Here is a 26,511-nt window from a genome sequence, read left to right as displayed (position 1 = left end):
AGAGTGAGGCAGACAGACATGCATACATACAGAGAGTGAGGCAGACAGACAGAGAGTGAGACAGAGGGTGAAACAGACAGACAGAGGATTAGGTAGATAGACATAGTGAGGCAGACAGACATATAGACAGATAGTGAGACAGACAGACAGACAGACAGAGGGTGAGAGAGAGTGAGACAGACAGACAGACAGACAGACAGAGAGTGAGGCAGATAGACATATTGAGACAGACAGACAGATAGACAGAGGGTGAGACAGAGAGTGAGACAGACAGACAGAGAGTGAGGCAGATAGACATATTGAGACAGAAAGACAGACAGATAGACATAGAGTAAGACAAAGAGTGAAACAGACAGACAGAGAGTGAGGCAGACAGACAGAGAGTGAGACAGAGGGTGAAACAGAGAGACAGAGGATTAGGTAGATAGACATAGTGAGGCAGACAGACATATAGACAGATAGTGAGACAGACAGACAGACAGACAGAGGGTGAGAGAGAGTGAGACAGACAGACAGACAGAGAGTGAGGCAGATAGACATATTGAGACAGACAGACAGATAGACAGAGGGTGAGACAGAGAGTGAGACAGACAGACAGAGAGTGAGGCAGATAGACATATTAAGACAGAAAGACAGACAGATAGACATAGAGTAAGACAAAGAGTGAAACAGACAGACAGAGAGTGAGGCAGACAGACAGAGAGTGAGACAGAGGGTAATACAGACACAAAGAGGGTTAGGTAGATAGACATAGTGAGGCAGACAGACAGATAGACAGACAGAGTTAGGCAAATAGAGATATTGTGGCAGACAGACATATAGACATAGAGTAAGACAAAGAGTGAAACAGACAGACAAAGAGTGAGGCAAACAGACAGAAAGCCAGACAGACAGACAGAAAGTGATACAGAGAGTTAGGCAGACAGACATAGCAAAAATCTTTAACTTTTTCTTAAAGACTTAATTCAAGAAAAAAATCAAGACAAATTTGCTTAGCCCATTGGCAGATTTTTTCGCTTGTTTTATGCAAAAATTCACTTAAATTGTATATTTTTGGTCTAAAAACTTTCTTAGGTAAAAAAATGCTCATTAAGAAAATGCATTTTGATTTAAGAAGGCAGACAGACAGAGAGTGAAACAAAAAGATAGAACCAGAAACAGACAGACATGGACTGAGGCAGACAGCCAGAGAGACAGACAGAGAGTGAGTGAAACAGACAGACAGAAAGACAGCCAGAGAAACAGACAGAGAAAGGTTGAGGCAGATACACAAAAAGTGAAACAGACAGACAGAAAGACAGCCAGAGAAACAGACAGATAGAGACTAGGGTAGAAAGACAGAGAGTAAGACAGCTTCCTGCCTGAATCAATAAGTGCAGCTGACTCAGCTGTACAGAGAGGAAAGAGAGAATGTGAAAAAAAATAGTGAGTGATAGTGAGAGGAAGAGAGAGAGATGGGCTGAAAATATTACACCATCCCAGGCGAAGCCTAGGGGCATTGTTCACTGATGCATACAGTCTTATTAAATATTCATATCACTGCACTAAAACCTGCACGTAGAGAGAAACAGAGAGAGGAACATGTGCGAAATGAAGAGCTCCTCGTGAAGATCTATAACAGGAAACAGGCTGCCTGATTCAGAGAGCTCTGTAAACCTCTCCTGGGCTTCAACTACAGTATCATTCAGCCAGCACGCTTACACTAAATAAAAAGCTTAACTGCTCATATAAATCTCACCCACTTCATAATAAAACCCGACCTTTCTGTTTAATAGTGGCACTGTAATCAATAATATAGAATGTCAGAATTTTTCATATTCATTGCCAGAAATTTCATTGCAACATTTAATTTTACACAGCTTCCTGGTTGCCAAATAACAAATGAGCACCATTAACTCATTCAATTTACAACAAATGAAATAAAAATAGATTTAATTTGACATACTGGTCGGACTTCTCCATTGGTGTTGGTATACTGTCGCGCGAGTCCGAAATCTAGCATATAACACTTCCTGTATGTTGAAGGCAGTCTTCCCATGGCGAAATTTGACTGCGAAGAAAACAAAAACATCCTTAATTGACTCAATATTATCATTTACAAAGAATTAAATATAGTGTTGGGTTATTATACACAACTACTATGTGGTTACCGGTTTGATGTCCCTGTGCAGAAAACCAACAGAGTGAATAGCTTCTATAGACTCCAGAATCTGTTTTCCCAGGCGAAGGGTTGTGCTCATGGTAAAGGTGCCACGCGGCTGACTTCGCCTGAGATCCGCCAGGTTTCTGCCCTAAGAGCCATAACAAAAGAGTGGAAAACCTTTCACATCACAATTACATAAGCAGTCATAATGTCTCAAAATTGGGTTTTGGGTAGCATAAGAGAGAAACCAGTATGACTTGCAATTTATGACATGATAAGTATTGGATATCTAAACATTCACAGCGTTACATTACATTCTAGTGATATGATTTAAAAGGCACATATCATATAAATCTGACTTTTTCCATGTTAAAGTGCTATAATTGGGTCCCCAATGGTTCTATCAACCTAGAAAATGTGAAAAAGATCAACCCAGTAACTTAGTTATGGTAAACCATTCTCTGCAAGCATGTGAAAAAATAGCTCATTGAAATTTGGCTCCCCTTGTGATGTCAGAAGAGGATAAAATCACCCCCTGATCTGTACTATCCAACCACAACACTGCCATTTAGTGCAGAGATCAACTCATTTGCATTTTAAAGAACACACCCAAAAACAACACATTTTGCTCACACCTACAAAGTGGCAATTTAAACATGCTACAATAAATTATCTATATGGTATTTTAAGCTAGAACTTCACTTATCTACTCTGGGTATACCAAAGATTTATTTTACTCAGTAAAGTCTTGTAAAATGTCCCCTTTAAATAAATGCATATCATATCATCTCTACTCTCCACTGATTTTTAAAATGCATTTGGATTATGAGCTGTTATGTTGAGCAGGAACTATAACGTTTGACCAGATGCAATGGAAACCATTTACCTGCAGCTGCATGACGACGTAGTTGAATTTATCATTTCGACCACAGCCAATGAATTTACACACATGGTTTTTACCTGAAAAACAGAGCAGTACATTATTATGGACAGGTGATTTATACAAGAGTTACATATAAACACATATATGTTCACAACATACACAAAAACTGATACGCAAATATTATGTAACTTTTAGTTATGAATAATGACCTTCTTTCTGATGATGACTAACGGCTAAACTGAGTCATGTGTGTGTAGCTTTTTGATGTGGTACTACACCACGGCACTTGTTCTTGGTCACGTAGTCCATGTTACTTCCACTTTGTTCACAATGCTACATATGTAGTGTGACGTGCATCTGTTCTTGCATATGTTTTGTTCTGATGCTGTCATCATGAATTTAAAACAAGGCTCAGCCTTCATGTTATCAGAAATTTGAATTAAATGCATGAAAAATACTGCATACAAATTACATCTTTAAACATAATATAAGGTACATTCAGGGTAGTACATTTATATATACGTATGTATGTATGTAAACAAATTTATATATGTTTATCGAATGCTTAACATGGATTACACTGGATGAAATATTACTAATAAAAAATATACATACATATTTACAATATATACATGTAAGCATTTCTTTTTAACGTTGCAGAGCTGAAAATGTTCTGCACATTAGCAAATGGACACTTATATATTTCTAAGGAGATATCCTTATTTTATTGAAAAAACTAAGTGAAGTTCTGTCAGTGTCAATGTGATGTTCCCACCAAACAGATGAGCATTTCTTACCCTGCAGTTTCTTTAGAACTGCAACCTCCATCTTCAAGACTTGTTTGGGCTGCTGAGCTGACTCCACTTTTAAAGCCACATTTTCCCGCGTCAGCAGATCCAACGCCTCATAGATTTCCCCAAAGCCCCCTCCTCCAATCTTCTTCAACTGGACATTAGAGGAACATAACAGGATGTTGCAGGGCTTTTAAAATGTCATTTGGTATTGATTTAAAGTGAAACTCTTGTCAAAATAAAAAATATTTAGAAACTATTTAAATTCAATATGTACAAACTCCTGTCATATAATTAATATTTCTTATCACCCATGAAATTGAATATATCAGGTTTTTTTTAAAAATGTTTATCTTGTTTTTTGATTGTGCATTCCAATTAATATCAATTAAACCACAGTTGGTTTGTTTTAATTTCAGCCTTCATATCAAAAACAGCTAACAATACAGCTAAGTAGCACAATAAAACCATAATAACATAATAATAAACATGTTTTGACAAAAAAAATTAAAAGTTATATGATATATATACATATACTATACATTTATATATATACTATAAATTTATATATATATATATATATGGTTCTTTTAATCTAAAATATTGTAAGATGTGTACTTTGCAAAATCTTTCAATACATTTCTTAAAACCATGATCTGGAGGATCTACAGATCTAGAGGACAAAAATATAGATCAGGGTGCTTTGTCCAACTGCAGATCAATCATTAGTCAGCTAACATTACTCATCTAAATTTACGTCACAATGGCTTAACATTTTAAGACAACAGAGAAAACCATTTTGTTGTCCTGCCTTCGAATAGCTGAAAATAAAAGATAAAGATGTCAGCTTGTCAGAAATCATTCTGTCTGACTGCCATGTCGCTCTCAGCCCTGAAAACAAACCCATTTTTTCACACTGGAATTGGGCAGTCATGTGAGAATATATCATCACTCAAGTACTGGGAATAGTGGAATTATATTTCTTTGTGATGTCATTTGACAAGACAGTCCCAGTTACTGAAAAGAGCAATTACACAATCTTAACAGCACAATGTACACTATTTTAAATCTATACACACACACACACACACACACACACACACACACACACACATATTCTGGTTTCCATGTTTTGTGGGGACATTCCATAGACGTAATGCATTTTATACCATACAAACGGTATATTCTATTCCCCTTACCTACCCCATTCCCTAACCCCAACCATCACAGAAACACTTCTACTACTTCATATTTTCAATAAACATCATTCTGTTTGATTTATAAGCTTGTTTCCTCATGGGGACATCAAAATGTCCCCACAAGGTCACAAAAACACTGGTATTCCTATCTTTGTGGGGACAATTGGTCCCCACAACGTGATAATTACCAGGCACACACACACACACACACACACACACACACACACACACACACACACACACACACACACACACACACACACACACACACACACACACACACACACACACACACACACACACACAGACACAGACACAGTTTCCCTGTAAATGCCTACATCATTAGCCTCAAGCTTTTCATATGCATTTACATAATTATTACATAACATGGCATTAGCTGCTTTTCCGCCATCAGTTTTGAGCAAGCTAGAATGCTCAGTGAAATGTTGCTTATGCATGGTTAAGGACAGCGCCATTACAAGCCAGTCCTGGTGTTGGTATGATAAAACGCCTGTATGATGTGGCGATTCACAACTGGTGACGCGACACTTGTCAAGGTAACCCAATTGGCCATGTTTGGTAAAAGTAGATACAAATGAAGTCAAAATAACAGAATAACTCAACAGAAGAAATGTCTGAGGCTTTGGTTTGGGATGGCATGATATTTGGTTAGGCATTGTAGCTTAAAGGGACACTACTTTTTTTTGAAAATATGCAAATTTTTCAGCTCCCCTAGAGTTAAACATTTGATTTCTACTAGAGGTCGACCGATTTATCGGCCGGCCGATTAATTGGCCGATTTTTGGCATATTTTAAAAAATCGGCTTTAGCCGATTTTGCTGCAAAATTAGGCCGATTATTAGGCAGGCGCATCTGCGGGCACCTAAGCGCTGTTGTAGAACTCGTGAAGCTGCCTGCCTCTTGTTGCAAGCAGTTCGCTCCCGTCTCGTGTGTGTGCAGCCATGCCTTGTTCACAAACAGCTTTACTAAATGATGGCGGATCGCGCGAATTAAGCAGCCAGTACAACAGCGCGACGGGCTTATGTCTCGCGGTGCACTGTCCGTGCAAAGATTAGGCTCATTTCATGTGATTAATGAGTGATGATGAGTTTTGTTTGCGTGACAGAGAGAGAAGAGCCGCGCCCGCACGCTTTCTGTCTCCCTGCTTTTCTTACTCAAAACAAAACTGACCCGATGGCGAAATTCGGAAGACCAAATCATATCCACCGAGGAAATGTTTTTCGTGTTGTTACAGTAAGACTTTGTTTACAGTTTTGCGCTGCTCAGCCTGGATTAGAACACAGCGCGTCCGATTCGCGAATTGACTCCTTTGAACGGATTCGTTTGAATGAACGGTTGAAACAACAGATCTGTCCCAACACTAAAGTCACAAGACGTCACTGTCAGCACAATCAGTCACTTATAGCGTCTCAGAAATGAGAATGTAAATGTGTTTAAAAAGACTTGCCCTAAATAACAGTCTCAACTAAAAACCATAGACATTTACTATGTTAACTTTATGATGAATAAATATTTTATCAGGTCTACCAAATAAGGATTTTATCCTATAAAGCAATAAAAGCCATGGTAAAAAACTAATCAAAGATGATGACGGCAGAGTGTCAGGTAATATCTGTGTCTGATAAATGCATGGTGCAGAGGAGGTTGTAAAACTCTTCAGAAAGACCAGTCATAATTTTTAAATACTTTGACTTAAATAGGGACATTTTTGCATTTAAAATATCTGCTAATAATGATGAGAACATTTTGATTATTATGTACATATAGAAAATCGCCCAAACATATCGGCCATCGGCTGCCCTGATTTCTAAAAAATCGGCATCGGCATCGGCCAGAGAAAAAGCATATCGGTCGACCTCTAATTTCTACCGTTGTGGAATCCATTCAGCCGATCTCCGGGTCTGGTAGTACCACTTTTAGCATAGCTTAGCACAATCCATTGAATCTGATTAGACCATTAGCATCGCGCTAAAAAATAACCAAAGAGTTTTAATATTTTTCCTATTTAAAACTTGACTCTTCTGTAGTTACACTGTGTAATAAGACCGATGAAAAATTAAAAGTTGCGATTTTCCAGGCAGATATGGCTAGGAACTATACTCTCATTCTGACGTAATAATCAAGGAATTTGCTGCCGTATCATGGCTGCAGCAGGCGCAATGATATTACGCAGCGCCTGAAACTAGTCCCCTTGGTAACTTTCAATAGTCAGGTTAAAAATAGGGAAAATATCGAAACTCTTTTGTCATTTTTGAGTGCGATGCTAATGGCAGTGGCGGCGTTTCACGAAAACCTAGGGTATGGCAAAAATTCTTCGTACAAGAAGGCCATTCAAATAACGAATCTATGAAACCACATTATATCCATATGTGTACATACTCCACCAACCTGTATAAAATCATACTATGATTGCACGGATGTACACTTACTGACAACAATACGGAAGCAATACAAATGAAAAACAAAAATAGAAATCATGGTTGTTTAAAATGCTTTTCAAATGTTGTCATTCTTAACTAAGTGCAACTCCAGCAACAGATAAACTAAACAAGATAATATCAAAACATACTGTTACCTCCCTTCACAAATCTTGTCATGACAGCCGCCAATAAAAACTTATAAAAACACAAAAAAGACTTAATGTGATAGAGCACACGTAGTTAACCCAGCCAGCTAACCAACTATGACTAAAACACTAAATAAAACTCTTAGTAAAACAGGGCTAAATGCAAAAACAAGTCTTACCTTTTGTCGTCGTGCAGTTTTTATTCCACAAGTCGCCATATTCACAAACGCGCGCAAATAATTAATACAATTCACTTTGACTGCGCTACAATTTCCCAGTGTAAGAGAACATATTTATTTATCCACAGAGCAAATCATTTTACTCCTGGAATAATGTATGCAATATGCATTGCGCGAGTGTGGGGGAGAACCGTGAGTCTGTTTGAATGTTAAAGCAGACATATCATGCTTTTAAATCTGTCCTTTTTACATATAAATCATCTATTTGTGGTCTATGTAAAGCGAAACTGCAATGCTTGGGTCTGAATTCCTTATTATTATAGCTCCACAGGCCCCCTTTCTACCCCTTTTCTGATGTGCATCTGAGAGCAACTCGTTTTGGTACTGTCTTTTTAAATGCACGTCATACCCTGCCCCCTCTCCAGGTTGCAGAGGTGACACTCGGTTAAACTCCACCCCGTTCAGCAATTTTTGTAGTTTTATAGCAGAGATACGATTATCTAGCGGCACAGAAACTTTTTATTTACTCGTTATTCACAAAATGTCAACAACAGAAGACTTGTCCATCCAGCCTTATATGTTCGCGCCAGAGTCGGAAATGGAGCGAGTTGAAAATGAAGACGACGAACCTGCAGAACAACGTCTTCATATGGAGGTATCCCAATGGTGTGTTAATGCCGGCTGTCTTATTTCAGAATATTAACAATTATAAAGTTGACTATTACTCTTAGTTAATTGTAAGTTGTTGTAATATGCTATAACTTAATCCCGGGTTGATGACCACATGCGACATCCACAGGCTGCAGCCTTCGGATTGAGAAACAGCACTGCTAAACCATGACCACCGTGTACTTTACTGTTTTTAAAGTTATTTACAGCTTACCGAAGTGCTCTGCTCATCGTCTCCAAAGATAGAAGTAATTGCCCCCTCAATCAGACAAAGTCTATCGGCAAATCCTACTTTAAACTGGTGGAGGTTGGTGAAATAGTTATCCTTGAAGTGCTTCGCGCACTAAAAAATGACATTTCTGTTAAAAATAAAACTCAACCAGGCACAGGTTCAACAACCGAACATTTTGATTTACGCTCTCATAACTTCTGCATCCTTGAGCTTGGACTACAATATTGCAGCGAGAAATTGAAAATGGCGGATTCCTCGTAGTTTTGGGCTGGGGAGTCGATGTCCTTATTTGACAGTTCCACTGCAAATACTGTGATTTAATTGTTCAAAAAACATAATAGATAATAGAAAAATCAGAACAGGTTGGAAAATATGACCAAAACAGAATATAAAGATATCAACAAAGCACCTGAAGAGACTAATTTCAACTTTTATGTACTTCTAAACACTACAAATATACAACAAAATGCATTTAAGAGCTAAGAAAGTAGATTTAGCATGATATGTCTCCTTTAAAACAAAAAAAGGAGTTTACTTGCGAAAATAAAGATTATAACAACAGCGGTCATCATGAAACCTCCTGCACAATTCAAGCTGCGCTGCAAGAACGACAGGTTCCACGAGGGTGAGGCGAGAAATCATCGGAAGAGTTTGCTTTCAAACCGCTCTCGCGGCACGTTGATGTCATCCACATGTCGGTTCCTGTATTATAGCATGAAGTCGAGCACACGCGTAAATTATCCATATTAGTGATTTACCAATGTTCAGATATGTTCTACTGAAAATATTTAACATTATTTTTAATGAGCTTCATTATAGCCTGTTGATTTCTGGTGTTTTATCTGAATGCTAGGGTATGGCAACCGCCATACCCTGCCATACGCAAACGCCGCCCCTGGCTAATGGTCTAATCAGATTCAATGGATTGTGCTAAGCTATGCTAAAAGTGCTAGCGCCAGACCCGGAGATCGGCTGAATGGATTCCAAAACGGTAAAAAATCAAATGTCAAAATCAAACTCTAGGGGAGCTGGAAAATGAGCCTATTTTCAAAAAAAGTGGAGTGTCCCTTTATGGGTTTATCCTTTATGATCCCAGGGAAGACACATATTAATAAAAGAAATGTACAGTTTGAATGCACTGTAAGTTGCTTTGGATAAAAGTGTTTGCATGAATCTAAATGTAAAGTTGAAAAAGAAACCATAGAAACTTGCTGGCTTTACAACATTTGAGCATTTTCAGTGTGCAGAATGTGCATGCATTATACTTGTGTGTATCCATGTGTACATATTTTGGTATACGTACCACTTTCCATCGCTCTTTGACCATGCAGTTAGGGGGCAGAATGTCCTGTTGCTCTGTATTGCCGTTCATGTTGCCGTTATCCTGCAGAGCTGGTGCTAGGCACTGCAACCCTGAGACCACTCTGGCAACCCCCAGCTTAAATGAGCCATTTAGCTGTGGAAAACGACCAGGAGTATTGTTAAATTACCCATTTGACACCGAGGCACCACTATTGGCATCTTGTTGACGTGCTTTTGGTCAGTCGAGCTGGCTTCTACATGCAATGGCCAACAAACAGCGACATTCCAAAAAGGCAGTTAGCTTTGGAATGCCCTTCTATTCTTTAAACATTCAAGGATGTTAAGAAAGTAAAATATCTTTTATTCCAAAAAGACAATTTATTCCTCTAAATACATTTATATTCATTAAGGCAAAAGGCTGACATTATTCATATTCTGATTGTAAGAAGGCATTATATGAGATAAAGCATGTTATTTTAAACAGTAAAGGTCTGTTTAGCAGTAGGCACAAAAGCTGCCCCACATATTTTTTGACCCAAATACCTGCATAAAGAATATAGCATGACACAAAAATAGGGGAGGACAAGTCTAGGAAACATGTGGATGGAAAGTCAACATTCAAGCCCTCAAAAAAAGTGAGAATATTTCTTAAGCACATGCTATTTACACTCCAAACATGGGACACTATGCTCCTTTGTAAAACTGATAAAGTTAATCACTGATAAAAAGTCATAATAATAGCACCTAAAATATTTATTAACATCTTCAGAATTAGAATTTACTGAAATATTGCTTACATTTTGCAGTGGTATTTAAGTCCTGTCCTATAACAAAGTTGTAAGTGCAAATCTGGAGTGAAGTTTCATTTTTAAAGAGTAACTGCAATTGTCAAGAAACTCCTAAAGTCAACATGAAAGCAAAATGTAAAATTTTTTTTAAATTTGGTTAATAGTGAATTAATTTATTTTGTATATTTCTCTACCTCTAATAACAACATTCTTTTTTTGAGTGATGTCACCAAGCCCTCATTATTTTATTTTCAACCACCCTCCTACAAAGCCCACTTTTCCAAATCTTTTTCCATCTTACAGGCAATAAAATGCAGGTTTTCATGTTGACTTTCAAGGACTTGAACTAAATACCACTGCCGTATAAACTCTTACCTCAAAACCAATATCAAACATCAGCCTCTTTTCCAGCCATTCTGCAGTGAAGTAATACATGTACTGTATACACTTAAAGAAATCTTATTCCAAAACACGATTTACTGTGGTTTCTTTTATTAAACTTAGTTTAAGAAAAGATGCAGGTTAGAGCCCAATAACATGCTATTCTACATGCAGCGCCATTGGTTTGTTTTAACATGCAGGGCCCAGCTCTGCTCAGATTCAGTACAGCTAACTCATGCCCAGCCCAGCATCCGTCATGAACTGCAGTATTCTTCAATGCAGCATCCTAGAAAAGTGCTCTACGGAGAAACTAGGAACAAACTGCACTATGACAATAGGTAGACATAGTTCAGCCAAGAAAGTGAGAGAGCGTAATATTGCCAACTCATGTGCCAAGTTACAAACACTTGCACTTATGTAACCTTCATGAGGAGATTTGTGTAAAACAACTACAGTAATAGGTGGCCGACAAGCATGAAAAGGATGATATGTGTTTTGGTTATACTAAACACAAGTAGTGACGTCACGTGTGTGATGTTGTTTAAGCAAATGTAAAGGCAGAAATCTTATTTGGTCCAAATTCACATGAGTTGGCAAAAGAATGTGAGCAGTGAAGAGTTTAATCACTATGCGTTGGTTTCTGAACACGAGATACAACTGAAGTTCAATAAGCCTGCAGTTCCACACTCTGCAGTAACTGAGCACCAGCTGCAGTATAGTGACTATTATACCCAATGTCTTCAGAGCATTGTGATGTCAATTATGAACAAACCCAACATTTAAATGGGTTTAAATTAACCTAGAAAATGTCCATATTTGACACAACCATGTGTTTAAACCGATATTGGTTTTTCAGGGCCAATGGCCGGGATACCATTATTAAAGATCAAGTAGATGAATAACAATATTATTGAATGGATATATATGTTTGGTTTAAAAATTATTAAACCAAAAAAAAAATGATTATAATAATAACAATATAAAGTGCAAGTCTTGTGACTCCCAACAAATCAGGCCGGGGTTTTCAAACTTTTTATCAGCCAAAACCCCTTGATCTAAATTATTTACTTTTAGTACCCCCTGAGATTTTAAGCAAATATTTCAGTAATTTAATAGCATATTTGCAGGTTTACTTTAAAAACATTTATTTTTTATCTGTTTTAAAGTTTAGTTGTACTTTTCATGGTTGTTGTTATTATTACTAAATATTGGATTAATTATTTATTTACATTTTATTATTTATTTCTAATTGATTTATTTTGATTTACTTGGACTATGTTTACACGTGGGCGGCTATTTTCATAAACGAACATTTCAACCTCTCCGGTTTCAAAAATAACTTTGTGCACACATGTCAGTTTTCAGAAAAGTGTTCATTGACACGTACCCGTGTATATATGCCGTCAAGAGCATGCCAAACCTCTAGGTGGCGGTGTAACGAGAAGCTCAAGCCCACGTAAGCCAATCAGAATCCCGAAAACAGCAACGAATCACTTCCTTTTCCTCTTTTGAACAAAGTCGGACTTTTGGCGTAGATGCGAGCTCTGGCACATACTGTGACATTGGCTGCCTAAACATTTGTTTGTCATGTTTCAAAATCTCCACTGTGGCCTGAGTTTTTAGACAGAATCAGTTTCAGAGGCAAGTTCTCAGTTTGCATGTAAACGAAGGGCACAAACGAAGGGAAATGTCTCAGTTTTTCAAAATAACCGTGTACGTGTAAACAGGGCCTTAAAAACCCCTTGCAATTCCTCTGCGAACCACCAGGGGGTCGTGAACCCCAGTAGTGGTGAGTGTCAAAAGAGGGGGCTGCATCAGTGTCAATTAGCGCATTTTCAAATTAATTATTTTATCAGAAATCATTAAACGACCGATACCAATATCCTTAAAATGCTTTATATCGGTGTTGATAATCGACCAGGCCGATTATCAGTCGACCTCGAGTTTAAACAACCCAGCAGATGTTGATTTAAAGCCAACAGCTGGAATTTTTCATATTTTACCTAAGCATGGGTTGAAAATAGGGCTGGGCAAAAAATATTGATTTTTCGATTAATCGTTTTTTTTTAAATGTGGTCAATTCAAAATCGATTCTCAAAGAGCAAAATCGATTTTTTTTCTTTCATATTTATTTCCGCAAACATTAAACGTAAGATTAACATTAATCTAATTACTAGTCTTCTTCACTCTTCATTCATTCAGTGCTTAAAATGGCAGTTTCATGTGCTTCATCGACGTTCACATAAAATGTCAGAAGTATGGAAGCATTTTAGATTTCACAAGCAAGACGACGACGATAGTGTTGTGTCTTTTTAATTCCTTTTTATTAACTACCCACTTGTAAACTGCTGTTCACTGTTCTTTTTTATTAATATAGTATTTGTATTAAATCTATATTCATTGAGTTGAATCGAGAATCGAGTATAAAAACCTACCCTAGAACACGAATCGAAAATTGAATCGAGAATCGAAATAGATTCGATTTAAAAGTATTGTGAATCGAAATAGAATCAATCTAGAACATCTGAATCGATACCCAGCCCTAGTTGAAAACATGTTTTTTTAATTATTATTAATTTATGTTTAATGTGTGTTCAATCCTTCTTATGCCTCTAGTTTCCTAGTCTCCATTTCTGAAATTCAATTTTTTTTTAAAGACAATACTCATTTACTATTACGATATATTTGGGATATTTTACCACTAAATGACAATCTTTGTAATCAGATTAAGATAAAAATAGGTCTGCAAGGTGTGGAAATGCTATCGCAATGTTCAATCAATAAATGAAATCCACCTTACGTCTACAGATTTTCTATACAGTAGTTTCTAAAAAAAAGCAGCTATCTTAACTACCCTCAGCTTTATTAGCGACTAACTAACATAGCAAGAAAAGTCCCTTAAGGGTGTTGTTCGCGCACAGGCTAAAAATGATGGCGAAAAAGCTAAAGCATTCAATCGCACTGCTCGTACTGTATTCCCGCTATCTGCTAAAGTCAGTTTCGTTCCAGGGGACCCATGGGATGTGAGGTTACGGTGAGTGAAAAGCGGAGGGGATTTCATTCAGGTCACCTCATTTAATAAAATATAATTCAAATTCCTCTGAATCCCAGGGAAGGGAAGCGTCAACAACAGCCATTTTGTGATCAAACTCTGAGAAAGTGAAGTGCAGCCACATTTCCAAGAAAGGGAGAAGGGAGCTATAGGAACGGTGTAACTCTCTCACCATGTTCACAAATCTCTTCAAAAACCTTACGTCTCTGACAAATATCCTGCAATTGACCAATTTAGTCGACGCCAAAACCCTCCTTTGCCAGCCTACAAGCCAGAAAAAACAAAAGAGAGATTTGTTATACTTGTCAAATTCTTGTTTTCAATGGTTTCAAGCAGTTTAAGCAGACACAATGCTTAAAACACCGTGTGTTACGGTATGACAACTGTGTCTGTTGTTGTTTTGTTTTTTTGGTCTGTGCTGCAGCCGGATTTGGCACCCTGTAAGTAATGGCCCTGGCCTAAATGTTTTAAAAGGAAGCACTTCCTCTGTTATTTGACTATTGTAAGACTCACCGTCCATCTTAAGGAAAGCATGGTCAGACAGAAACTCAATCCATAAGGATGAATGTCACAAAGGTCAGTATGCACTCAATGTCCCAGAGAAAGGTGATACATGCGTTATTGAATCATAAGCTGATGCGCAAAAAGGAAACATATGACTTGACATTACGAAAACACATCACCATTACGAAAGCCCTGTGAACTGAAGAAAACACAAACACACTGATGTGCAATACAGTGAAATGGACACAGATACATATACACAATACAGCACAGTACAACACTTGGGCCAGTCAGGACAGTAAACATACATAATGCGTTTTAATGCATACATGTGTTTCACAAAGGTGGAGTAAAGTTTGTAGGAAATGTGCACAACATGTTTAGCCACATTTATGTACTTTGAAAGAGCTACATTTCAATGCAATCCTTACTCCAAATTATTTCGCATGCTTTACCTAAAAGGAAAATTAAAGCAAACCCCTATTTAAAGCCCTACCTGACACAGAGACTATGAAAAGTCAGTCTCTTCCGTCGTTTTGAAATCTTCATTTGGGACCACACGGTGACACAAACCATCAGATGGGACCTTTTCAAAAATCATAAAGCACCAGATTTCCGCCTCTTATTGTCGGTCCATCGAGCAAAGAAAAGAAATCCCCTCAGGTGTGATCAAAATTTGTAAAACCTTCAAATAAACGCGAAGACAATCTGTTACAATGTAACTTATGCACGTAACAAAGCCTTTTTCAATCGTTCCGATGAATCCATTGAAGATGAAAGCCACAAAACACCTAGTTGGTTATCTAATTGTCATTTTGCCTATTACATATCAATCATGCAAACGGTTTACGCATACCAGAGTCCAAGGTTATGGCAAATATACAGAAATGGCACGTGATGTGTGCTTGAATTCGCAGTATATCGTAGGACGGGCTTCAGAGAGCATCATGATGCAAACATCCAAGACGAGATAATAAAAAATACGTAAATGTTTTTCTATCCAGAACTGTAAATGCTTTGGAATTAATAAATGACAATAACGCAACTGTCGCGCATCCTTGTCGCACTGCAGCGCGTCAAACATCCATGCAGTGACTCTTCACTATCTGTAGAGGACGCGCAACGCTCACTGAACTCATTCAAGACGCATCTATGCTACAGACTGGGGCCAAGCTTCACTCATGAATATTTACTAACTTAGTGACGTAAAAATGACGTTGAAATACTTTATTGGCTGTTAGACCTGCATTGAAACGCATCCGCTTGTAAGCTGACCAATTAACGAATCCTACCGTGGTGAAGGCTTGAGTTATGAATATTAATTAGACTGCCTGACTGGATGTTCTAGGAAGGTTACCAAGCAACGTCAGCGTAGATTTCTTATTATTATTAATAAGCAACGCCTTCGCCGTATTAGGACTCGTAATTCCGCCTCATGGTTACACCCGTGGTCAATATGCTGTTTCCTCAAGATAGATAAACTACTTATCAAAACTATATCAATGAATGATAAGTCTATAGATTATAAAACTGCTGACCCATAGTTAAGATGCATTCGGAGACACACGGAAACCAATACAAGATCGCATACGAACAGAACTACAAATCCCACGATAAAGACAAAACGGCAGCACTGGTTCAAACCGCCCCATCTTGTTTTAAGAAAAACACAAAATCATCTTTCACCACCTAAGAAAAAAATTCTAAGTTAAACTTGGATGCAGCTTCATTGACATCCCTCTGAAATCCAGTGATCCTCCAATAAGACATGGCCTTAAACCAGAAGCCATGTTATGCCATAACGAGGTTTAAAATTAACAATAAAGCGCTTGTTACCTGCTCATTTTCTCACGTATAGAGGCTCATAACTTCTTTTCCCGTGTCAGAATAATGTTTTGACCTCGCTCCATCATGGTTAAGGACGCTGGATGCTCCCTGATTTCTTCCCCGCCTGCCTGACTCCCAGCATCAGCACCGCGCATCACTCTTCCTCTCTGAGCGATGCTGACGCGCTACATACGGTATTTCGCTCTCTGCTGGTGCACACTTGACAGCACATTATAACTAACCAATCGATTACATCATAAAGAGTGCAGTTAAGTTTATATGTCATATTTTACTGTAGGCATTAGTTGTACAAAAATAATTTAAATGTGCTGTATGTGCAAAATATTAATATGAACCAATCTTTGTTTAATTTATAGTGTACTTTTCTTATTCAACACAAAAAAATATGTAAAAAGAGTATTATAAAAATATATACACATTTGATTACATACATGTTTTGACAACAGATACAGAAAAAGATGGATATTGGTGGTCCACATAGCAAAGAGTGTATCAAACATTTTATACTTAATTAACAGTCCTTGATGCAAACTGTATTATATACTGTATTTACATTTTGTGGGGAAATAGATTTTTTTTGTATGCAAGTTATATAGAGTCAAAAACAGGGTTTGAGAAGTTTATGTTTTCTGGTTCCTCCTCCTCGTTGAAGTCCTCAGGGCGTAGATCAGTTTCAAACATTCTCTGCAAGAGTCCATCCACAGTTCTGGATCCTGGAAAATAATAAAATAAAATTCTTTTAAATGAGCTTAGCAAATCAGCATATTGCTATAGCAATTCGACTCTTGGTAGACTAATCACATTAAATGTATACATATCTGAGTAAAATAGAAACGCACTTCTTGAAGCAATCTTGAACATAAGGGAGGGCTTCTGTTTGCCAGATTCATTAGGACCCAAGTCATTGTCACTGCTTTCCATTGCATCTACAAGACCGTTGTCCACACCATCCCTACAAAACCACAGATTTACATTATAATCAGCGAAAACTAATTATAACACTTAAATACATACCTCTTTTAATATAAAAAAATATAAAATAACTTTATTAGCAGTTTAACGTTCCTGAAATGGTCAATCATTGTAAAAAAAAAACATACTGTTGAACATTGAGTTCCAGCTCCTCAATTTTCTTTTCAAGAGAAGTCTGCAGTTCACTTTTATCAATGGTGTACTCCACTAAGAAGGCCTCCAAGATAAAAGCAACAAAAATACTGGGGGAATAATAATAACAATATTAGTCTCTCTAATCAAAAAATTATTTTCGTATTGCATTATTGAAATACTGGTGGATAGTCACCATTCTTACTTGATTATAATAATGACGACCGCAATATGAAAGACGACGAAAAATAGCCTGGCTGAAACATGTGTGACTGCTGTGAATCCGCTGGTCACAAGTGGAGCACAGTTAAGGGAAAGGCAATGCATTGCAGGCAGTTTAGATGTTATTAGCCCTTTATATGGAGTTTCACACAACTTCATCAAGCATTACAGTTGCAATATCAAAAATGATTCAGAGACAAAGGATATCATGCCACTGATTTACAACAGTGAGCTCTAGCAGGACAATGAAGGAAGAAACAACATTGTTAAAGTTGTTCTTGCAGTAGTTGAGTTTTGCAAAAGTTGTGCCTTTTAGTAGAGGATTTCCACAGTACTCTTGGTCAGGCATTGTAGAGTTAGGTTCAAAGTAGTGGATTCTGCCTTTAAATAATTCCATTCCAACCATGGCGAATACGTAGTACACCACCTGTAGTGGACAGAAGAGTGAATTTACACAATATTTATGTAGACGACATTCATAAATTTATGAAAGTATGTTATTATATTTTTATATTTTTAATGAAAATCTGTATTTTTCTTTTTATGATTATGACCAAACAGGATGCTGATAACATGATCAGGTAAACCAGAAGTTAAATGCAGCCATAAATCAGGCATCCCCTCCCTGTTTGAAACCCTATGATTGCACAGGGTGTCCTTGAGACCAGGTATGGTGCAATAAAGACAGTATAAGGAGGAGGAAACAGGCCACTCGTAAAATATAAATTATGTTGGCTGTGTCCGAAAGCTGTAAAATGCTGCCTTTAGAGGTGGCATTCCAAGGTCGGAAGACATCGAGGCACATGCGAGTCTAATATTTGCTTCACTTCCTGTCTCCTGGGGTTTTTTATCTTGATCGATAGATGTATCCTTTACTCCCTTTGATTTCCCAAAATCCTGTGCGCGTGCATCCAAATTAAAATATTTTGTACGTTTTGTTCTCACTTTTAACAACTTTAACAATTTCTACCACGAAATTAATTGTTTTTAAATATTTGATTGCGTAGTGCTCTTTATATTTGAAATGTAATTCTGTATGAAGCCTGTCCAAAACTTTATGATTTCTGGTATATAAGTGTGTCCCACAAAGTAGAAGCAGAAATATTCCTGACAAAGTAAATAAATGCCTGTGGGGCACTACCACAGTGGGTATTGAGATGACCTGCCTTTAAAAGTCTTTGATGCAAGGCTCAAAATAATGTGTAAAAGCTCACCAGTATGAGTTGGCCAAATGTAAGAATAGTTGGTCCAATTTTAATAAGCGTGTTGATGATGGCTCGGAATCTGAAAGGAAAGGTTTTGTTTACTCAAGCATTTAAATGGCTATTTGTTTTTGTTTTTTTCAAGCACACGTTTACCTTCAAATGACTTGTTTGTGTTGCAATTATTTACAAGTACCTTTTAATGGAATCCACTAAGCGTATGAGTCGCAAGACTCTCAAAATGAAAACGATGTCCAAGATCTGACGACTCGTATAACCTCCAGCTAAAAACAAATAGATTTCTTAAAAGTATGGTTGCATAAATGTAAACAATATACAATTCCACAGGGACTAAATTTAGACTAACACGTTTATTTAATCTCTGGTAATAATCTAAAACTGCAGGGAGTTTATGTTTCATATTAATATAGTGATATATTCACTTACAGTGCTTGAGTGCGGAGTTAATGATTGTGCCAAAAAGTGCAGACACAACAATGATGGTGTCAAACCTGTGATGGAAACAGATCATGATGGGATTGAACTCATGTGACCTTGCACAGATGATGTTAAGAGGGCAGATGCAGTAAATCACAGAGCAAAGATGAAGAGCTGGGATGCAAAATCTGCTGAACGCCACCTCCATCAAAAATAAGATTATGATTTTGACTGAATGCTCTCAGCACGTCTTATACGGTCATCAAATACATTTAATTCAAATCCTCTTAATCCCAGCCTCAGCTCATTTAGAAATACAGGTTTGTTGTCAGAGTCTGTTAAACGCCATAATGATTTTTCAGCAAAGTTCTCTAATTGCACAAAATAATTGAATGAACGTTGGCACGAGAACGTCGAAGTGCAAAAGTTTTTTCCTTGCCAAAGGAGGTTTACAGAATATATTAAGATTTTGACCGAATAATATATTAACCAAATTTTTTATCCTTCTACCTTTATTGAGAAAGGACAGTAAAGAGATTTTTGCATGCACTTAAGAGGGTTTTGCAGTAAAAGACGTCTAAAAGTACATTTGTAAAATACCAATGAAATGACTGAAAAAGGCATCTCAATTACTGAATAATAAGCTTTTCATTGCCATTAAAAAAATGCTCATTTACAATAAACAGGGTTTCCACACCTTAGTTAACTTCAAATTCAAGGACCTTTCAAGGACTTTCCAGGTCCAATACCCTCAAATACTCAAGGACTAAATGTGGGGACACATTTCAAGTAAGAGCAAGATTACATTGTGTTACCTTTAAAGATACATTGTTACAGTTCCCTTTCAAGCGAACTTGCGCTGCGTCACTATGGTGACAATTTGGGGACGCCTCCAGGGGTAAGTGCGTCTGAATGTGTATATCAAATTCAACCAATGGTGAGGCTTAATGACAAAGACGGCGGATGTGGGAGCCAGGAAGTATATCGCTATCTGAAATATTGCTAAAGATGGCATTACAGGGATGCAGGAAGTATGGCAAGGGAGACGCAGCTTCTCATTCCTTTCTCAGGGAACAACAGTTACATACGTAACCCGAGACGTTTTCATGTGTCAAACACAACTATGCAAAAAAGGATTTTGGTATGAATCAACATTCGTAAACAGAAGATATAAGCATTTAAAGCAAACAGTTTAGCACGTGTGCTTAAAAAGTCTAGAATTTTTATGATATTATCCTACACTACACGGAATAATATGGATTTTTTTCCAACAAACTTCTTGCATAAAATAGATTCAAGCGCTTTCAATGACCTGTATCTATGTATGTAAATTTTCAAAAACTTTTTTTGCATTTTTTTATCCCAGATTCACAAACTTTCAAGGTTTTTAAGGACCCGTGGGAACCCTGAATAAATCATGTCTAACGCACTTAGAGGGTTTTGCATCTGAACTCTTCACTCTACCATTCACACAAGGCAACAAATGCATCAGCTTACCAGTTCCAAAACTGATGTCGAGCGAAAAACATACGAGGCTCTGTGGCATAAAGTTTGAGAATGATCTCCAACATATAAAGTGCCAGAAAACCCCACTCAGCATTTGACACCACAGGGTTCTCCTCATCCAGACCAATAAACACAGCATTGACCAGGATAATCAGGTCATAGACATACACAAACATTCTGAAACAAACAAATACAAAATGACAAGTGATCACATAACATAAATAAACATGTCAAATAACATCTGGTAAGCAAAAATTTGCATGGATAAAATGGTTCTTTTTTATAAGTAGTCAAAATTGGCTCTGCGTACCTGTGATGAACCATGTATCGTATAAACCTGCTGGCTGAGGAATTATACAGTGACGGAAAGCAGATCTGCAATGGATGAGTTTGCGACCTGACTGTGATCACCTCGATACTCAACAGATCAGCCAATTGGACAAATGCTAACTTTCCTGCTCAGACAAAGAGAAAGATGAAGGGAAAAACAAACAAACAGATAGTGAAAATCTAATGCTTAACTGAACGTGCATTAGTGAGGTCAAGATGCTTTAAAAAGACTATTCCTTAAATAAATCTTATTGACCTATGTATCCTTTCTTCTGATCATCCAAGACACTCCAAAGTAGTTCCCGGTGGCCAGTACTAATATTCGGTTTGACCAGCTTGACCAGGTGGTTCCATTTGGTCTGGGTTACCACCGACTCCCCACCTTCACCACATGGCTCCTGCAGCACAGAAAACGCCCGACACATCTTAAATCTTCTAGCCTTCACCAGCTGCCGCACCTCCTCCTGAAAAACATAAATAAATCAATAAATACACAGTACAAGCAAGAATATTCCACACTACTGCATTTCAAATTTCAATATCAAGCAAACGCAGATGATGTGAATACCTTGAGGTATTTCTTGTAGTTATTGTAAACTACAGCCAGAAAGAATGACATGAAGGTGTAGGTGTTGATAACAATATACAGAATGAAGAAAATCGTAAAGAAAACACTGTAGTTGTATGCCGGCATCCTTCAAAAAAAAAAAAAATTGAAATTGAAATTACAAAGGCATTTGTAAAGGTTATCCTCATGCCTAAAGCTATTTGTGTTTCAGTAAAATATTTTACATCACAAAATTTTACATTACACAACAGAGATTTTTGCAAAGCTAATAAAAATGACTTACATGACATCTGGGCTATTCGCAGTGGTGACTAAAACATACAGATCAAAAACTATATCAAAATAGTCTGTGAAATACGGAGAGCCATCAATGGTGAGAAGGCCCCTAAGAATAAAAGACAAAAAGTTTTACAGATCATATTAACAACTTCATACAACACAAGGGTCAGTAAGAATTCCCTCTAGTAAATTTCTTAAAGTTTGCTTAAAGCAGTGGTTCTCAAACATTTTAGAGTACACCCCCTTCCCCCCTTTTAACCCCCGTGTAGGGTACATGCCTTCGAATTTTGAAGCTTCAAATTTGAATTAAGCAAAACATATTAAATTACACAATGTAGTGCTGTTAGTTGGTTTGATTACACAGAATTTATGATACATTATACAATGCCACTAAACTAGGGCCTGCACAATTTCACACCCCCGGGGGACCACTAGCTTAAAGCAATTGCAATTAAAAAGTGATCAGATAAAATAATAATATAATAATAAAAAAGATAATCAGAAAGACATGAAAAATGTATATCTATGAATGATATTTAAATATTTACCTTTTTCCAAATAACTTTAGAGCCATGAGAGAAAACACCAATACACTGAACATGAATAAGAAAAACACATAGGAGATCTGAGGTAGTGCGTTCCGAATACTCCTAAAAGCTCTCCGGAGCTACAGACACAAATGAAAAAAATGAGTTAAATACTGAAGCTCTGCGGGACATACTTTACACCTGCATATATGGAGGACTTTATTTAATTTTGCTGTACATTTAAATTTGATGGAAATTCCAGGCATTTGTAATTTCTTGTTTCATCTTTAGTCATGCGTTTTTAATTTGTTAAAATACAGGGGTCCAGTGATTAAAATGCTCATTTGCAAATAATCATTTCCTCACAGAGAGCTTAGAATTCCATAGTGTATTCCACAGAATTCCTTTAGGACTACTGACAACTTTTCATGCCACAATTAATGAAGTAATGAAATAAATGATCAGAACTACTAAGTAAAAAAAATAAAACTTTTATGAGAGTTCATAACTATTTCATTGTTTTGGTGCGATTTATTTTTTGTTAGGTGCTTACTTGTCGTCCTTCCGTAACATTGACTAACAGAAGTGGCCTTAAGATCCTTGACCATCGGACGCCAAAGTAGCCTGCTGCTTTCAGAGCCCCATAAATAGTCAAATCTATGAACGAGAGCTAGAAGATGGAAAGGGTGAAAGAAATATCATAAACATAAGTTGAACAAGAAACAGTGTCACTTAAAATCTCAGGTAAAAGCGTGACTTCTAACAGTGCTCGGTTTATAGTCAATAATGAACAGACATTTCCTGGAGATCCGGCCTTCTGCTTAGTTAGAACTGCTGAGAATGACAAACCACAGGCTAAAGTTCACCTCTCAACATTGTTATGAGCACATTCTCAGCATTTTCTCATATAAAACCCATAGCACAGACAGAATACTTCAGGAAATGAAACTGGTATTATTTTGGCAAATATTTTTAATAAAGCCAAACCAAAACGCTAGTAAACACAGTTTACTAAAACATTTAAATTCACTTACATTAAATTTACCGATTGACAAAAAGTTTACAAAAAATGTTCAGATTTCACGCCTACGTACCGTTACAATGATTATGAAGCAGATATTTTTGGGATCCTTCCAGAATTTATCTTTCGGAATGACTTTGGCATAGTGTACCAGCCGGAAAGTGAAAGCGGAAAGACATATGATCTCAATTGTTGCAGTTACCTAAAACACACACGCACAACAAAGCTATTTTATTTCACTACGATTTACTACAACAATACCAATTAACTACCATTTGCATTTAAATTCACTTCTACAGAAGATGGTGAACTTTCATTCCCAACTCAGTTGGGAACGAATATCAACATATGTACTGCACCTACGTCTCAAAAATTGCTAAACTTTCTTCAGTGCCATAATTTCAGGCCATGGGTTCAAACCCAGGTGACACACATACTGATGATAAAATTTATACCTTGTAACTTTGGATAAAAGCGTTTGTTAAATACATAAATATGAACATCTCTTTGCGTCATATTAGATAAGTTGCAACTAAATGACAATTTCAGTTATACATTAAGCTGCTGCTTTTGGCACCAATTACATGCATGTTTTATGTTTAAACATACCCATATTGGAACTTTTCAAACAGCAGGATCTTCAAATAGAGCCAGAGCAAGATTTGTTATGATGAATACATATACCAACGTCTGCATGATCCAGTGATTGTAGAGCAGATAAAGTCTATGGAGCATGTTACAATACAAAGTACAGGCTGGTATTAGTTTAAATTAGAAATTATAACTGTAACCCTGATAACCAGTCTGATTATAAGATCTTACCTCACAGCCTGCGGGGAGGTATCAAAAAAGATGTTCCTGTTATATTGGGCATCTGAGACATAGACTGTGGCCAGCTGAAACTTCTAAAAAAAAAACATCAACAAACATTAGACAAATATATATACAGAAAATAAAACATGTTTCTCTGGCCATCTATTTCATTTTAGATAAATAAAAATGCTTAATGTGACTGAATGTAACATGCAGAATACCACATTACCCTAAAAATCTAAAGCAATCTACGTGTTAGATATTTTTCCCCGTGTTTTTGACAAACAGGACACCAGATGTTCCTCTCATTCCATAAAAAGGATCCAGATTTAAAAGCAGCATCATCTTTCTTAAAGCAAACACTCCACTGCTCAGAAACAGTTTCATAATCTAAAAAGATGTTTTTATCCGAAAGCAACTTTGTAGCAACATAATGATGAGCAGAGGGGTTCAAGAGTATCATTCTATCATTCCAACATACCTCTGTCACCTCATCTGGATCATTGCTGGAAACAGAATTCCCTCCGTTGGTTAAATCTTCATCCTTTGATAAAGACTGCCCAACCGATTCCTTTATCGTGTCTTGCTCCGACATTTTTCACTATCTCTCAACTTTTCCCTCTCCTCGCGTTGCGGGAACATCCAGTTTGCAGGAAATCCCGTGTTGAAAAGTCCAGCGAAGCGAATTTACAAACCCTACTAAGACGAGAGCTTGGCTTTTAAACTCGCCATTAAAGTTAGAGCAACGCTATATCTAATTAATATTCAATAGCCAACAGGAATGGTGACCAATAAGATTTAGCAAGGGCTCATTAGTATTAAGTTGCAAAGCCTTTTATAGAGACAGAGCGCCGATATGCAAATTTAAAAACCACGCCCACCGGGGGGAAAACAAACCAACCGTCTCCATTGACTTTGTATTGCGAGAGGCTGCCTCCTTGTCATTTCTGGCTTATAACAAAAAACAGAATAATGCCTAAAAACTGCTGTGTGACAATATGTACAGCTAACAAGCCAAAGAACCCAGAAATAAGTTTTTATAAGCTGTCGAGCCGTAAAACCCAGCTTTTAAGAAGAATAAAGTGGATCGCCGACTACGTTTTCCCCTAGTGGACGCAGTTCTACTAATAGAAGTACTATGAAAAGTTGCCTGTTTCCACTTTTGTTTCTTTAAACGCTCGTTTTATGAGGTCGACAGCTTAAAAAAAACTTATTTCTGGGTTTTTTGGCTTTTTAGCTGTACACCTTGCCACACAGCAGCTTTTATGTATTATTCTGTTTTTAATTTTAATCTGTAAATAAGTTTTTATAAGCTGTCGACCCCAAAAACGAGCGTTTAAAGACACAAAAATGGAAACAGGCAACTTTTCATAGTAATACTATTAGTAGAACTGCGTCCAATAGGGGGAAACGTAGTCGGCGATCCACTTTATTCTCCTTAAAGACAGGGTTTTACGGCTCGACAGCTTATAAAAACTTATTTCTGGGTTCTTTGGCTTGTTAGCTGTACATATTGTCACACAGCAGCTTTTAGGCATTATTCTGTTTTTTGTTATAAGCCAGAAATGACAAGGAGGCAGCCTCTCGCAATACAAAGTCAATGGAGACGGTTGGATTGTTTTCCCCCCCGGTGGGCGTGGTTTTCAGGTTATGACGCGCGGCGCTCTGTCTCTATTGGACCCTGAAGCAAATAAACGTCACGGAAGCTAATTAATATTTACGAACTAAGGCTTCGCCATAGTGGGATTCGAATAGCTAAAATCTTCCATTCGGCTACAACCAAATACAGCTACAAACTAAAAAAACTAACATGAAAATGATATCCTCCGTATGATCTTTAAAATGGCTGATTTGGCTTTTTCAAACAGAAGCTGTGTCCCAATTCAGGGGCTGCGACCTTCTAAGCATGCGACCTTAAATATGAGCACTCGGTCTTTCAAGGT

At 37.3% G+C, this 26,511-nt stretch overlaps 1 protein-coding gene across 1 annotated transcript; it reads right to left on the bottom strand.

Moving 5' to 3' along the window:
• Positions 1-10,080: 10,080 nt before the first annotated feature.
• tpcn3 (two pore segment channel 3) lies at positions 10,081-25,339 on the bottom strand. Its single transcript, XM_065241083.2, is given in 21 exon segments — positions 10,081-10,139; positions 15,207-15,395; positions 16,547-17,271; positions 17,398-17,510; positions 17,659-17,772; positions 17,868-17,958; positions 18,092-18,311; positions 19,099-19,168; positions 19,283-19,370; positions 19,534-19,598; positions 21,022-21,207; positions 21,341-21,485; positions 21,617-21,824; positions 21,929-22,055; positions 22,212-22,313; positions 22,756-22,874; positions 23,288-23,404; positions 23,829-23,957; positions 24,365-24,479; positions 24,578-24,660; positions 25,050-25,339. Coding segments are annotated over 19 exon segments (2,331 nt in total). The 5' UTR covers positions 25,164-25,339; the 3' UTR covers positions 10,081-10,139; positions 15,207-15,395; positions 16,547-17,146.
• Between the last annotated feature and the right edge of the window lie 1,172 nt (positions 25,340-26,511).

The sequence above is a fragment of the Paramisgurnus dabryanus genome, chromosome 14 (genome assembly GCF_030506205.2).
Source record: "Paramisgurnus dabryanus chromosome 14, PD_genome_1.1, whole genome shotgun sequence".
NCBI lineage: Eukaryota > Metazoa > Chordata > Actinopteri > Cypriniformes > Cobitidae > Paramisgurnus > Paramisgurnus dabryanus.
This window is presented reverse-complemented; position numbering and strand designations above follow the sequence as displayed.